Source organism: Mustela lutreola, chromosome 15 (genome assembly GCF_030435805.1).
Source record: "Mustela lutreola isolate mMusLut2 chromosome 15, mMusLut2.pri, whole genome shotgun sequence".
In the NCBI taxonomy this organism is placed as follows: domain Eukaryota; kingdom Metazoa; phylum Chordata; class Mammalia; order Carnivora; family Mustelidae; genus Mustela; species Mustela lutreola.
Window position 1 is genome coordinate 51,902,345 of NC_081304.1, and position 15,633 is coordinate 51,917,977.

The 15,633-nt window shown below is 44.3% G+C and overlaps 1 protein-coding gene across 1 annotated transcript; it reads left to right on the plus strand.

Annotated features, from left to right (window-relative positions):
- The first annotated feature begins 6,790 nt into the window (after positions 1-6,790).
- UBB (ubiquitin B) lies at positions 6,791-8,970 on the plus strand. Its single transcript, XM_059149102.1, has 2 exons — positions 6,791-6,946; positions 7,883-8,970. The coding sequence occupies exon 2, from the start codon at positions 7,889-7,891 to the stop codon at positions 8,804-8,806; it is 918 nt and encodes a 305-aa protein (XP_059005085.1). The 5' UTR covers positions 6,791-6,946; positions 7,883-7,888; the 3' UTR covers positions 8,807-8,970.
- Positions 8,971-15,633: the final 6,663 nt, after the last annotated feature.

Here is a 15,633-nt window from a genome sequence, read left to right on the forward strand (position 1 = left end):
GGTTCATTTCTTTTTATTTCTGAGTAGTAGTCCATTGTATGGCTATACTACAGTTTTTCTCATCGAATGAATTTACGTAATTGTCTCTCTCCATACAATATGGGGGGGGGGGGACTGTCTGGAAAAACAACGAAAGCAAAACACTAAACCTGTGGCCCACCTCTAGGAAAAGGACAGACTTTAATGCCAGCATGTTCTATACTCATCTCATTAATTTATTTATTAATTAATTTATTTTTTTAAAAGATTTTATTTATGTGACAGAGATGACAAGTAGGCAGAGAGGCAGGCAGAGAGAGAGGAAGGGAAGCAGGCTGCTGAGCAGAGAGCCCGACGCGGGGCTCGATCCCAGGACCCTGAGATCATGACCGGAGCCGAAGGCAGAGGCTTTAACCTACTGAGCCACCCGAGCGCCCCTCATCTCACTAATTTAATTTTCTCTTCTTTCTTCTTTTGTTGTAAGTTCCCACATTCTCTTATCTTTTAATTTTGTCACGTACATTTAAGTCAGTCATCTCGGTTCTTTTCTGAAGTAAGGATCAAGTACAACTAAATAATGTCCAGTTTTTTATTTGATTTTACCACTTCTTCCTGTTTTCTTTAGGGATGCTGGATTTTGTTGACTTGATCTACTTACTTACAGATGTTCATCATTTCCTGCATAGACAGCTGCCACCATCTCCGGAGTCCTGGTCTCTGAGCTCATCTCCCTTCTGTTCACCTGCTATGATGTCACCAGACTATCATTCTACAGAAGAAATCTGATCATGTCATTCCCACACAAAACACCTACCCAAAGAATCTAAAGTCCTTGGCATGATAAGGCAACTCATTAGTCACTCATTCTTTCAACAAATATTTACTGAGCACTGATTATGTATCAGGCTCTATGCTGGCTGGCTCCGTTTGGAGACATGGTGATAAATTGGAGAGATGTGGCCTGTACCATCATGGAATTTATATTCTAGCATGGAGACAAGCAGATTTTTTAAAAATGTGTGCAATATGATGATAAACCGAGTAAACATGAAATTGTTATTAAGTAACCAGGGTGCTGTGACTGAGTTCTGAGAGCAAGGGTGGATGGCAGAGGTGGCCCCTTTGAGGGGGTGACATTTATTTTTTTATTTAAAGATTTTTATTTATTTTTTGACAGACAGAGATCACAAGTAGGCAGAGAGGTAGACAGAGAGAGAGGGAGGAGGAAGCAGGCTCCCCGCTGAACAGAGAGCCTGATGCGGGGCTCTATCCCAGGACCCAGGAATCACGACCTGAGCCGAAGGCAGAGGCTTTAACCCACTGAGCCATCCAGGTGCTCCGAGGAGGTGATATTTATAGTGCTTGAATTATGACAAAGAAATGGCCATGGGAAAGGCTCTTGGCCAGGGAAACATCAAGTGCAAAGGTCCAGAAGTGGGAGAAAGCTTGGATGGCCAGCATGGCGGAAGGGACAGAAGTTGCTGGACAGTTGAGTTCTGCCTGCTTCTCCAGCCTCATTTCCCAAACCATGGACCTACATGTAGGCACCCTAAATCCCAGACATGCACAGCTACCCCACTCTTTCTTCAACGTGCCATGCCTTCTCATTTTGCACCTGCTCCCTCCTGATGAACCTACTCCTGGTGACTGGGTTTCTAAATAATACCTCCAACAAAACCTTTGGCTTCCTCTCCTACCCTCCTCCAGGCACCAGACTGTTCCTTCCTCCTCTGGGCCTTCCTAGAAGTCTGTATGTACTTCCAGTTTTTTTATATAGCTAGCATTTCCTGAGTGCTTTCTATACGGCAGGCACTATTCCAAGCACTTTACCTGTATACTCCACTTTATGAGGCAGGTCCGTTTATAATCCTCAAAACATCGATGAGCAAGAAATTATTACTGACTCTACGATACAGATGAAGAAACAGAGGCCCAGAGAAGTGACATCATTCATCCCCAGTTACACAATGAGGAAACAGCAGTCAGGATTCCAACCCAGACAGTACAGCTTATATTTTAACCACAAAGGCCTTTTGCCTTTCAAGATTGAGAACAGTGGCTAACACTCATGAAGCTCTCCCTATGTGCCAGGCTTCCCAACTCTTGTCGTGCATGAACTTACTGCACCCTACAACTCTCTGAGGTAGACACTAAGTCCTCACCAACCCCCTCACTGGCACTGAGACCAGAACTTTCTTGGGTGGAGCCCAGGTCCTGTCCCAGTCAATAATCCCAATGTTTCCTACACCCAGAAATTGCTGAACAAATGTCTTCTCATGGATGAATGAACTAGCAGACCCAGTGTTTTTTTTTTTTTCTTGACTCACAAATCAAGAGCATACAGTGCCCAGAAACAGTTGCTTGGAGAAAATTATTATAATGGAATATAAATATGTTGTAGTAAATATATACCTATGAGAACTGATTAATATAAGGGCTAACTTCACATGCATATTTGCTGCATTTTCAAATGTGAGGTAGGGTAATTCCTTTATATTTCAGAGATTGTATTATGTATCAGAAGATGTACTAACCGACCAAAATGGGGCAAAGAGCTGCTTCCAAGACAGCTCCCACAATAAATCTGATGTGTGTTGAAGTGTTCTCACAGCTCACAAAAACAACACATCAACTTATAAAACCATCTCCATCTTTTGTCTAGCTATTATTCTTTGACTTGACAGCAAATAAGTTTCACTTATTAGACACAATGAAGAAAAGTTTAAAATGTCATCGAGGAGGGTGGCTCAGTGGGTTAAAGCCTCTGCCTTCGGCTCAAGTCATGATCCCAGGGTCCAGGGACCGAGCCACGAATCGGGCTTTCTGCTCCGCGGAGAGCCTGTTTCCTCCTCTTTCTCTGCCTACATCTCTGCCTACTTGTGATCTCTGTCTGTCAAATAAATAAATAAAATCTTTAAAAAAATAAAATAAAATAAATAAAATGTCATTGAGGGGCACCTGGGTGGCTCAGTTGTTAAGCATCTGCCTTCAGCTCAGGTCATGATCTTGGGGTCCTGGGATTGAGCCCCATGTTGACTCCCTGCTCAGAGGGGCATCTGCTTCTCTTCTCCCTCTGACCCTCCCCAACTCTTGTGCGCTCACTCTCTCAAATAAATATTTTAAAAATAAAAATAATAAATCAGTAGGGAAATGCAAATCAAAACCACAGTAAGATATCACCTCACACCCATTAGTAACAAATATTGGTAGGATGTGGAGAAGTTGGAACCCTTGTACATGGCTTGTGGTTATGTAAAATGGTGCAACCATTATGGAAAACTTAAAAACAGAATTACTATAAAAACTTAAAACAGAATTACCATATAATCCAGCAATCCTGCTTCTGAGTATATATCCAAAAGAATTAAAAGCAGGATCTTTCAGAGAGATATTTGCACAGCCATATTCATTGCAACATTTTTCACAATAGCCAAGAGGTGGAAGAGACCCAAATATCCACAGACAGATAAGTAGATACACACAATGTGGTATATACATACAATGGACTATTAGCCTTAAAAAACAAATTTGTCACATGTATGGATGAACCCTGAAGGCATTATACTAAATGAAATAAGCCAGTTGCCAAGTGAAAACAAATACTATACGAATCCACTTTTATAAGGTATCTAAAGTGGTCAAAATCATAGAAACAGAAGGTAGAATAGTGGTTACCAGGGCCTGGGGGCAGGGAGAAATGGGGAGTAGTTGTTAAGTGGATACAGGGTTTCAGCTTCGAGAGATGACTCTATGGGCCACCCCCCACCCCCCACCCCCCACCCCCCACCCCCCCGGGGTGGCTCAGTCAGTTGAGCTCTGCTTTTTGCTCAGGTCCTGATCCCAGTGATCATGCCTCGCATTGGGTTCCCTGCTTAATAGAAGAGCCTGCTTCTCCCTCTGCTGCTTCCCCTCCCTGCTTGTGCTCTCTGTCAATGAATAAAATTTTTTTTAAAAGTTGAAAAAATTCTAGAAATCTACAAGTCACAGTAATGTGAAATATAATCAATACTACTTAACTGTACACTTAAAACTGGAAAGAGGATAAGTTTTATAGTATGCTGGGTTTTTTTGCCGGGGGTGGGGGAGCTAAAGCAAGTAACAAAATGTTTGGATTTAATAAAGTTGGGTGTTGGCTATGTGGTTGGTTATATTTATTATCTCCAACTTTCATTTATGTAATATTCCATAGTAAACATTTTTTTAAAATATATTTATTTATTTATTATTTGACAGAGATCACAAGTAGCAGAGAGGCAGAGAAAGAGAGAGGAGGAAGCAGGCGGGGCTCAATCCCAGGACTCTGAGCCCATGACCTGAGCCGAAGGCAGAGGCTTTAACCCATTGAGCCACCCAGGCGCCCCATAGTAAACATTTTAAAGTAGCTATGTTTTATTGGACAGATTTCATAATTTTAAGGCCCAAATGTAAAGACAATACAGACTTTCTCCCTGTGTTCATGTGGACATTCAATAACAGTTTCTAACTTGCTGGTAATGAATCAGGAGTTTCATAATTCTATTGAAATAAATAGCCAAACGAGGAAATGACAAACCACTTATTAACTCTGTATTTTAAATATCAGATGATAATGTCAAGAAAACAACTGTGAATTTATCATTGGAAGCACAGTTTTCGCACAGATTTTTATTAAAAGACATCTAGCCAAGTGAAATTACTTAGAATCTTTGTTTTTTTCCAAAGGAACTGCCTACGCAAAAAAGCATTTTCTCTGTGGAAAATTAACTCTGGTTTTTAGCTTTGTATTTTGGTGCCTGAGGCTGTCACTAAATTGGGTGCCCCCCCCTCCCCCCGTTGAACAAAGGTAAAACTGCATAACATTCACTGAACATGTATTGAACACAATGCCAGGTATTGTGCTAAAATATCAAATTCCTGGTCTTTGGGATTTTGTCATTCTATTCTCTAATTTGTTTACAAATCATCTTTTACAATTCACTGCCGGAAATTACATTATGACTAAAATGTTCACTTATAAACAGACCATAAAAAATTCACCTTGTTTTACAAGGACACCACTTGTTTTCCTTCTGAAAACATTTTGCTCTGTTGAGGTTACCAAATGCCCCACTTTGGGAAAACATTAAACCAGGAAGCTGTATGACTAACTTGGTTCTGGCAATTGCTAGAACCCCCCAAATGATGTCATCCTATCCGTCAGGAGCTCTCCGTTCTAGATTATTCTACCACCCAAACTCAATGACTCAGGAGAAGCTGCCAGTTCGTGACACAAACTCAGACTCATTCTAAGTTCAACAAAAAACAAATTAAAAAATTTAAAAATGTTCATCATCGACCTCCAAATCCAAAATTAATTTAAAGAAACATTTTTATCTGTTATTCTAGTAAACAGACCTTACCCAGTTTTAGTTCATTTAACTTAAGCTGTTGTCAAACTCGTCATTTACCTGTCTATACTGTTAACTCACGGACACCGTTTTGGAAAAGGACGCTTAGAAACGCTGTATTTTAATGACTGACGACCTTTTCTGAGGGGTATTGTCGTTGATTTGCATTAACGTGCTCATCTGCAGACTACCCTCACTTAGGGAGGTTGGTTATTGCGCCACAAACAACCCTCTGCTTGTTTATTTCCACCCCCAGCTCCATGACTCAGACTCGGGGCCACGTGTCACCCAGACCCAACGCCCCTGCCTTAGTGGCGTTCCTCGGGTTATCTCCTTGCGGGACATGGGGCCACACCCACGGCGTAGGGAAACCAGCTAGAGGGGTCGTAGCTGGGAAATGCCACCTTACAGGGTCGCACGTTTAGAGGAAAAACACTACTTTCTTGTACACGAATTCCTCGTCTCCCAAAGCGGGTTTTCGGCTTCCCGATCCGCAGCTCTCTTTTTCCCCCCCAACCAGAGTTCGGGGAAACAGCAAGGAGGTGAAAGAGACTGCAGGTTTCTGCCCACCGTCGTGGTCACCGGGAGCCCGAGCAGAGTCCCTCTGGGCCTCCTTGGAGGGGGGCGGGGTGGGGGACAGAAGGAGGCCGGCCCCCCACCCCACATGTCCCAACCCCAGAGTCTAGCGTACGGATTCTCCTCGGGGACTGAAAAAGACAAAAGCATTCTGACTCTAAAAAAAAGTCGCATTAAAGCTCCTTCATTCTGCTATAACCAACGGCGAAAAATGAAACCAGCCCGTACGGGCTCGCGTTAAGATGGGGGTGGGAAGGTGTGCTTCCGCTGCAGACACTGACAAAACACAGCGGCGCGGCACGCCGCTCCTGAGCGCCTCCGAACCCGAACCGGGGTGCCCCCGCCCCCGGGAAAGTCGCTGCGGAAGACCCTTTTCCCCACCTAACGCGGGAAAAACCTAAGACTTAGAGGGGTTTGGGATTTCGGAGGCGGGAGCAAACTACCCCTCCTCCCCCACCGGCCGGAAGTACCCCTCTCTCTCAATGGCGCGCCTCTGTGGCGCACGCGCACTGAGTTACTTAGCAACGTCGGCGCCAACCCACCCAGTTTGGAGCCCAGCAACAACCGAGCCGCCGCGTATCCCACCAATCAGCGCCGGCCTCGCCTTCACCCGCTTCACCAATCAGTGCTGGCGCTGCAAGGAAGTTTCGAGAGCTTTCGAGGAAGGTCCCCTAACTCAAATCCATCCGCCAGATAATTTTCCTACTTTTTCCTAAGGGAGGATAAGGGTCGCCTGGAAGAGAGGGGAGCTGACTTTTCAGGGTTTTTTCTTCGGCTCTGAGGAACTTGGGGCTCAGTGGAAGGGCCTAATCGGGCCGCGGGAGGTGGGGCCGCGCGAACTACTTTCAGCCGCGTACGGACACGGCGGCTACGTAGGTAGTGATGAGTCACGCAACAGACGCTGCATAAATTTCAGCCCCGCGGAGCCGCCAGCGTTCAGGAGCGGCTGGCATTGTCGGGTGTGGGTGTCTTGGCGTTTGAGTGAGTCGACGTGATTGCATTCAGTGTCCTTCACTCGCTAACAGGTACTGGCCGGCATCTTTCGAGACCTAGGAGGAGTGAAGAGGGGCTCCAAGCGAGACCAGGCTGACGGATTGGGAGGGGGGAGGGGGGGCGCTTCAGGGAAAGGGGTTGGGGGAGGGGAGGGCGAGGTGACGCGGCGCTGCTGCGCCGGGCCTTTCCGGAAGAGTGGGCCTTGTTTACGTGGAGGGAGCGGGGGCGGTTGGCGCGCGCGCCCGCCCACAGAGACCAACCGACACTTACCCAATGGAGATTCCATCGCGTCTGCTTCAGGGGGGGAAGGAGGAAAAGAGGTAGTTTAGTGTGCTTTCCAGAACTGTCTTGAGTTTTGAATCCCCGCGCGGCGAAAGGGTCCCACCTCACTTTTTTCTTAAGACGGTAATTTTTATTTACCGAGATTCGGGTTTTTTTTTTTTTTTTAATTCTACGTATCTTCAGGTTTTGGGGAAATTCAAAGGGTGCGGGGGAAGACTATTTAGAAGACTGTAGAGTAATTAAGGTTCTGGATATAAACCTTTGGGGGTTTTTTTTGTTTGTTTCTTGTATTTTTCGTTTAAGTTAAAGCCTTGATTAAATTTTTCATTCAGCGGCTGATTCAGGAATACTACGGAGGGGGGTTGTGAGCGATGTTAACGTGGTTCAAGCACTTGGAAGATGAAGTTAATTGTTCGCTTTGGAGAATGGGTTATAGGTGTGGGTAATAGAAAGATTTTTAAGATTTATTTACTTCAGAGGCGGGTGGGGAGAAGGAGGGAGAATCCCAAGCAGGCTCCATGTTTAGCACAGATACTGACTCTGCGGGGGCTCTCTCCCACGACTCTGATGATCTAAGTGTGTAGTGAAGACACTTAACCCACTGAGTCACCCAGGCACCCCTCTAATATAAAGATCTTGAGATGTTACGCTTTTTTTTTTTCTTTTTTTTTTCTCTTAAAATCTAGGTCAAAATGCAGATTTTCGTGAAGACCCTGACCGGCAAGACCATCACCCTGGAGGTGGAGCCCAGTGACACCATCGAGAATGTGAAGGCCAAGATCCAAGATAAGGAGGGCATCCCCCCCGACCAGCAGAGGCTTATCTTTGCTGGCAAGCAGCTGGAAGATGGCCGCACTCTTTCTGATTACAACATCCAGAAAGAGTCCACTCTGCACCTGGTCCTGCGCCTGAGGGGTGGCATGCAGATCTTCGTGAAGACCCTGACTGGCAAGACCATCACTCTGGAGGTGGAGCCTAGTGACACCATCGAAAATGTGAAAGCCAAGATCCAAGATAAGGAGGGCATCCCCCCTGACCAGCAGAGGCTTATCTTTGCTGGCAAGCAGCTGGAAGATGGCCGTACTCTTTCTGATTACAACATCCAGAAAGAATCCACTCTGCATCTGGTCCTTCGGCTGAGAGGTGGCATGCAGATCTTCGTGAAGACCCTGACTGGCAAGACCATCACTCTGGAGGTGGAGCCCAGTGACACCATTGAAAATGTAAAGGCCAAGATCCAAGACAAAGAAGGCATCCCCCCTGACCAGCAGAGGCTTATCTTTGCTGGCAAGCAGTTGGAAGATGGCCGCACTCTTTCTGATTACAACATCCAGAAAGAGTCCACTCTGCACCTGGTCCTGCGCCTGAGGGGTGGCATGCAGATCTTTGTGAAGACCCTGACCGGCAAGACCATCACTCTGGAGGTGGAGCCCAGTGACACCATTGAAAATGTAAAGGCCAAGATCCAAGACAAAGAAGGCATCCCCCCTGACCAGCAGAGGCTTATCTTTGCTGGCAAGCAGCTGGAAGATGGCCGTACTCTTTCTGATTACAACATCCAGAAAGAGTCAACTCTCCACCTGGTTCTCCGTCTGAGGGGTGGCTGTTAATTCTTCAGTTTTGAATTCATAGTGCCCAATGATGGCATTGCTCTGCACTATAGCCATTTTGCCCCAATTTAAGTTTAGAAATTACCAGTTTCAGTAATAACTGAGTTACTGGTTTTCTCAATAGCTGTTCAAAATGTTAATAAAAGTTTCGTTGCATGGTAGCATATCTGGTGTCTGTCGTGAAATTATGTAGTGGTGTGGGGACTATTACCTGATTAAAACCATGTTCAAAGAAGGGACTTAGCGTTCAAAAAGTCAGTTTCATCAGCACTAAGTCATTTTGGTTGAGAAAAGGGTGTGTTATGGGGAATTTTTTCTTTATTCAAGGTCTGTCTTAGTGATCTTGATGTATGGGGGAACCATTTTGTAAGTATTGCACAATTAAAAGATGCTAAATATGGAGGCTTGCTGAGGGGAAGCAAACTTAATTACTATCTTTCTTTTAAATAGTGGTAAACAAAGCTAATGAAGCATTATGGAGAGGAGATTTTGGTTGAGGCTGCTAAGGTGTGTCATCCAAGTATTTTGATTACTGGTTGACTGCTCTTGTTGGCTGTCAAGTGCCTTCCATTCAGGTTCTGACCATAGATTACGAAACCCTAATTTCTCTGCAGTGCATGAGCTTCAAACCAAGTGGAGTCCTCAACAGATTTGGAAGAATTCGGGTTTGAGGAATGACCTGATCAAGGCAACTTGTTGACTTTGGTCTTAGGCAACAAATGAAGGGGATTCCTAAAAGTTAGCTCTGCCTAAACATGGGGTTTGAACTCTTCAAAGCTGTTGAGATCAAATGGCATGCTCTGCCAACTGCTAGGTGCCTCATTGGTCCTTAATAACTTCACATTTTTTTAAGGAGAACCAGTAAAATAACAGCAAATGAGCTGAGACTTGACAAAAACTTTCACTAGAGAGCCAGCCAGATGCAAGTAGTTCTTCCACATCCATACTAATAAAACATGTTTCCAATAAAATGGAATAAGAACCTTACCTGGATGAGAGGGTACCCTTCATTGTTCGATAACTTAAGTTCTTTCTCCTGCATTCAGAATACCCTGTAGGGGAACTTAAGAATGAAAGCGGTTTTCAACTTGGGACAAAATTGGGAGTTGAAGGGAGTGCAATGTAAGGGGGAGAAGTTGGAAGCCCTCTTGGGTTTTCCCAAATTGACACTAGTAGGAAAATAACTTCTGGTGCAAAATCGTGATTTCAAGTGTGCTGTTAGGAGTAAGAACAAGAACTTAGAGCAGGGAAAGAAGCAGAATGAGAAGTAGGCTTCCTGCTGAGGAGTCCTGTCCTGGGGCTCAATCCCAGCGCTGACATGACCCAAGCCAAAGACACCAGACTGAACCAGCCAGGCACCCACGGGAGTAGGAACATCTTAAATCATCCAGAGGCATGTGATGACAAAGCTATACATTATGCCTAGAAACAGGCCTCAGTCTGTAGGTATACCTGACTGGCTGGCTTGCTGCATAATTCTGGGAACTCCATTTTAGCTGTAGTTTATTAATTTCTGCCCTAGAAATTTACTTAAATTTGAGTATGAAATACTAAGTTGGAGCACTGAACCAAGGTTTTCGTTCTAAACTGGACTGTGGAAATAATATTTAGTGGGCTGTTTTCAGTATTTCAACACCCTAGAATGGTAATGCTTGAGCTAGAAAGGGCAAACAGCTATGTTAAACTTACGGAGTTTTGGAATTTGGAAAATTCACTTTAGATTTAAGGAAACAACATTCACTTTGAGATGGGAAGGATCTTGATACTAGAAGGTGATACCCTCTCCAGTCACAACTTTTTTTTTTTTTTTTTTTTTTGACAGCCAGAGGGAATACAAGCAGGGGAAGTGGGAGAAGGAGAAGCAGGCTTCCCGCAGAGCAGGGAGCCTGATGTGGGGCTCAATTACACGACCCTGGGATCATGACCTGAGCCGAAGGCAGACGTTAAACGGCTGAGCCACCCAGGTGCCCCCAGTCCCAACATTTTATGGTTGACTTGCTCAATGCCTATTTTTTAGTTCAAGCCAAGAACTCAAATCCAAGTGTCCTGTCAACTAGGAGTTAGATACCTCAAAACTGACACTGTTTTTGTCCTCAAACTAGTGTTTTTAAGGTGGCGTTTTGCTGAATATTCAGAGTTAGAAAATGCCTTTTTCTAGTGAAGCTAGGTTTCGAAGATAAGTCTTGATTCTTTCCTGGACTTTCCTTTACACTTAAAACCCTTGATTAGAAAACCTGGAGAATAAAAGTATTTCACTGAATAAAAACCTAGCGGTGGTTTGGGCATTAGGACTTGAACAGTGTATTATTTCTCCCAAATCTTCACTGTCTTGACAGTTGGCTGCTTTACATAGTCTTGTGGATCTCAAGAATAAAAGATAAAGCTTACGCTGTTTAATTTTCTCAGGGTCTCTTCTGTAGGGGTTCCCTATGAATTCATGGTTTAGCAAATCCTCTCTGCACACCACTTGAAATGTGACCGAGAGAAATGCTCTCTGTGTTGGTCTTCAACAACCTGTGCTCTCAGTTGAGTTTGGGAAATGAGTTCATCACTTGTGGCCTCAAACCTTGCTCTACATTGAACAAAATTGAGGCCAGTTGTACTGTGTGGTTCCTGTTCGTTTCTCTTGACCACTGGTAAGGCACCGGCAATGCCGGGGGGGAAATGTGACTGGGAGTGGTGTTTTGCTTTGGGGATGTTCTAGAAAGGGATGGGAGGGGTGATAAAGATGTATTCATGTATCTGAATCCAAGATAACTCATTTTTTTTAAAGATTTTATTTATTGGGGCACCTGAGTGGCTCAGTGGGTTAAGCCGCTGCCTTCGGCTCAGGTCATGATCTCAGGGTCCTGGGATAGAGTCCCACATTGGGCTCTCTGCTCAGCAGGGGACCTGCTTCCCTCTCTCTCTGCCTGCCTCTCTGCCTACTTGTGATCTATCTCTATCAAATGAATAAATAAAATCTTAAAAAAAAAAGATTTTATTTATTTATTTGACAGAGATCACAAGTGGGCAGATCACAAGTAGGCAGAGAGGCAGGCAGAGAGAGAGAGGAAGGGAAGCAGCAGGCTCCCTGCTGAGCAGAGAGCCCGATGCGGGGCTCAATCCCAGGACCCTGGGACCATGACCTGAGCCGAAGGCAGAGGCTTTAACCCACTGAGCCACCCAGGCACCCCTCCAAGATAACTCATGTTTATCACCTAGTCAACGTAATGTTCTTTGTCCTCCTAGAGTTAGTCCCTCATGTAGCTGCAAGAGATACAGTTCTCAATTGCGCTGTTAGTCTAGATGCCTAAGAGCCCATGGGAATAGAGAGACCTGTGTTCTGCCACGGCCTGTGGTGAAAGTACCACACCGGCCCCTTAAGAAAATGTTTGCCCTCTACTTCGAATCCAGTAAAAGCAGGGTTTCTTTTAATACATTTCTTCCGAAACAGTGCTCATACCTGTGTGCAAAGATGTGCTAAAAGAGGGACCCCTGGCTCGTTCAGTCAGTAGAGCATGCAATTCTTCATCTTGGGAGTTGGGAGGTCGAGCCTTATGTTGGGGGTAGAGATTAGTTAAAAGATTAAAAAAAAAAATATGGGGCGCTTGGGTGGCTCAGTGGGTTAAAGCCTCTGCCTTCAGCTCAGGTCATGATCTCAGGGTCCTGGGATCAAGCCCTGCATCAGGCTCTCTGCTCAGCGGGGAGCCTGTCCCCCCGTCTCTCTGCCTGCCTCTCTGCCTACTTGGGATCTCTGTCTGTCAGAAAAATAAATAAAACCTTTAGAAATAAATAAATAATAAAAAAATTTTTTAAAGGGCTGAATACTTCCTTGGTTTACTGAAGGCAGTTGGTCCCAGGTCCTAGTCTATGCTGATTCCACTCCAAGATAGTCTTTGTTAGTTCTTGGTGAAATGAAAAAACAACAGCACAGTAAATTTTACATAATTTTAAAAGATTATATGCCCTTGGTGTGTAAAACTGTTGCAGTGGGTCGATTCAGAGTATGGCTCTGGAGACAAGGCTACTTGAGTTCAAATCGCTCTACCACCTACTGTAACCTTGGGCAACTAATTTATCCTGTCAGTACATCATCTGTACTATCCTGTCAGTACATATCCAGTCAGTTCCTCATCTATAAAAATAGTATTACTTAGGGTGCCTGGGTGGCTCAGTGGGTTAAAGCCTCTGCCTTCGGCTCAGGTCATGATCTCAGGGTCCTGGGATTGAGCCCCGCATCGGGCTCTCTGCTCAGCGGGGAGCCTGCTTCCTCCTCTCTCTCTGCCTGCCTCTCTGCTTACTTGCAATCTCTGTCCAAAAAAAAAAAAAAAAATCTTAGAAAAAAAGGTATCTCTACATACAATGTGGGGTTTGAACTCATAGCCCTGAGATCAAGAGTCCCAAGAGTTCCACCGAGACCGAGCCCACCAGGTACTCCAGGAAGTTTTGAATTTGAAAAAGAATCTGGTGGGACCCCTGGGTGATTCAGTTGGTTGAGCAAGCCACTGGTGATTTTGGGTCAGATCATGATCTCATGGTCATGGGACGCAGCTCTCCTGCTCAGTGGGGGTGGGGGGGTGGGGGTGTGTCTGCTCCAGATTCTCTTCCTTTGCCCCTCCCCACTGTGTTCTCTGTCTCTAAAATAATAAAGAAATCTTTAAAAAAAGAAAAAGAAAAAGAAAACAAATTGGGCAATCTTTTTCTTTATGGCTTCTGGGCCAAAAAAATAACTGAATATGTAAGGCTTTTAATAACTATTTATAACTCACATTTTTTTAAAAAGGAGATTACATAATGCTTCTCACCATTATGGGACAGGAGTGTTTCAGGAAGAGGAAACTACCAAACTCAGGATTTCCAGATCATAATAACATTTTGGCCCCCAAGGATCAACAAATGAGTGACAGACTCTTTGGAGCCATTAAGTATCTACTGATTAATAGCTCCAATATCAACAGTGACTTTGACATACACTTTATTTTTTTATTTTTATTTTTTAAGATTTTATTTATTTATTTGATAGAGAGTGAGAGACCCCAAGAAGGCAGGCAGAGAGAGAGGCAAAAGCAGGCTCCCCACTGAGCAAAGAGCCCGATGCAGGACTCGATTCCAGGACCCTGAGATCATGACCTGAGCTGAAGGCAGAGAGGCTTAACCCTCTGACCCACCCAGGTGCCCCAACATACACTTTCTTTTTTTAAAAATCTTATTTATGTAAGTATGTACTTATTCAAGAGCGAGAGCAGAGGGAGGAGCAGGTGAAAGATGGTAGACTCCACACTGAGCACAGAGCCCAGCACCGAGCTCAATCCCACAATCCTGAGATCATGATCTGAGCCGAAATCAGGAGTCAGTGGTTTAACCCACTGAGCTACCCAGGCATTCCTGACATGTGCTTTTTATATTACATAACTATACCTTGCCAAGCATACTGAACACTATTGAAATTGTTACTTATCGCTCCTGTGATAGCCCCATGCTTCTTTATAAGTTAAAATAAGTATGTTTCAAAAAAGCACAACTTTGGGGTGCCTGGGTGGTTCAATCGGTTAAGCGTCTGCCTTCAGCTCAAGTCATGATCCCGGGATCCTGGGATCGAGTCTCACATGGGGCTCCCTGCCCAGTAGGGAGTCTGTTCCTCCTTATCCCTATGCCCCTCCTTCCTCCTGTGTTCTCTCTCTCAAGTAAATACATAAAATCTTTTTTTTAAAATGGCATGTCTTTGCTATCTTGTCCTTACTGATGTTTTGGGCTTGAGTTTTTACTTCTTATTTTTTTAAATTGAAACAGCCTGATTCATATTTGTTATCTTCTCAAGGGGACAACACAACACATATTCATAATTTTTAAAAAATTAGAGGGTGCCTGGGTGGCTCAGTGGGTTAAGCTGCTGCCTTCAGTTCAGGTCATGATGTCAGGGCCCTCGGATCAAGCCCCGCATCGGGCTCTCTGCTCAGCGGGGAGCCTGCTTCCTCCTCTCTCTCTGCCTGCCTCTCAGACTACTTGTGATCTCTGTCAAATAAATAAACAAAATATTTAAAATAAAAATAAAAATAAAAACATTAGATAATCTAGAATGGCAAAAAGAAGAAAACAAAAATATTTGATTTACCTGAATTCCCACCAACTAGAAGTAGCTATTCATAAGAGATTTTTAAAAATTTTTTATTTTTATTTTTTTAAAATATTTTATTTCTTTATTTATTTGACAGACAGAGATCACAAGTAGGCAGAGAGGCAGGCAGAGAGAGAGGAGGAAGCAGGCTCCCCGCTGAGCAGAGGGCCCAATGCGGGGTTTGATCCCAGGACCCTGGGATCATGACCTGAGTGGAAGGCAGAGGCTTTAACCCACTGAGCCACTCAGGCACCCCCATAACACAGTTTTTTAGAGAGTCATTGAGCTCCAGCAGTGTGGGGAGGGGCAGAGACAGAGGGAGAGAAAGGATCTCAAGGGGTCTCCAGCTGAGGGTGGAGCCCAAGGCGGGGCTTAGTCTCACCACGCTGAGATCATGACCTGAGCCCAGAAATCAAGAGTCCCATGCTTAACTGACTGAGCCACCCAAGGATTTCTAGCTATGAACATTTTAAAAGCACATAATGCTTTATATGCAATTCTACTTCTAGGGATCTGATACTATTACAAATGTAGACAAAGAAACATGAACACAGATGGTCCCTGCTGTATTGGTAATAATAGCAATAAAAACAAACTAATAATAGCACTAAAAACAAACTACATGTGAATAGAAGTGAGTAAATGTGTTCCCACTTACCTGAACAAGAGGATATTTATACTTTAATGATTTTGCATACACATAATATAATTCTAGAAGGATACATAAGAA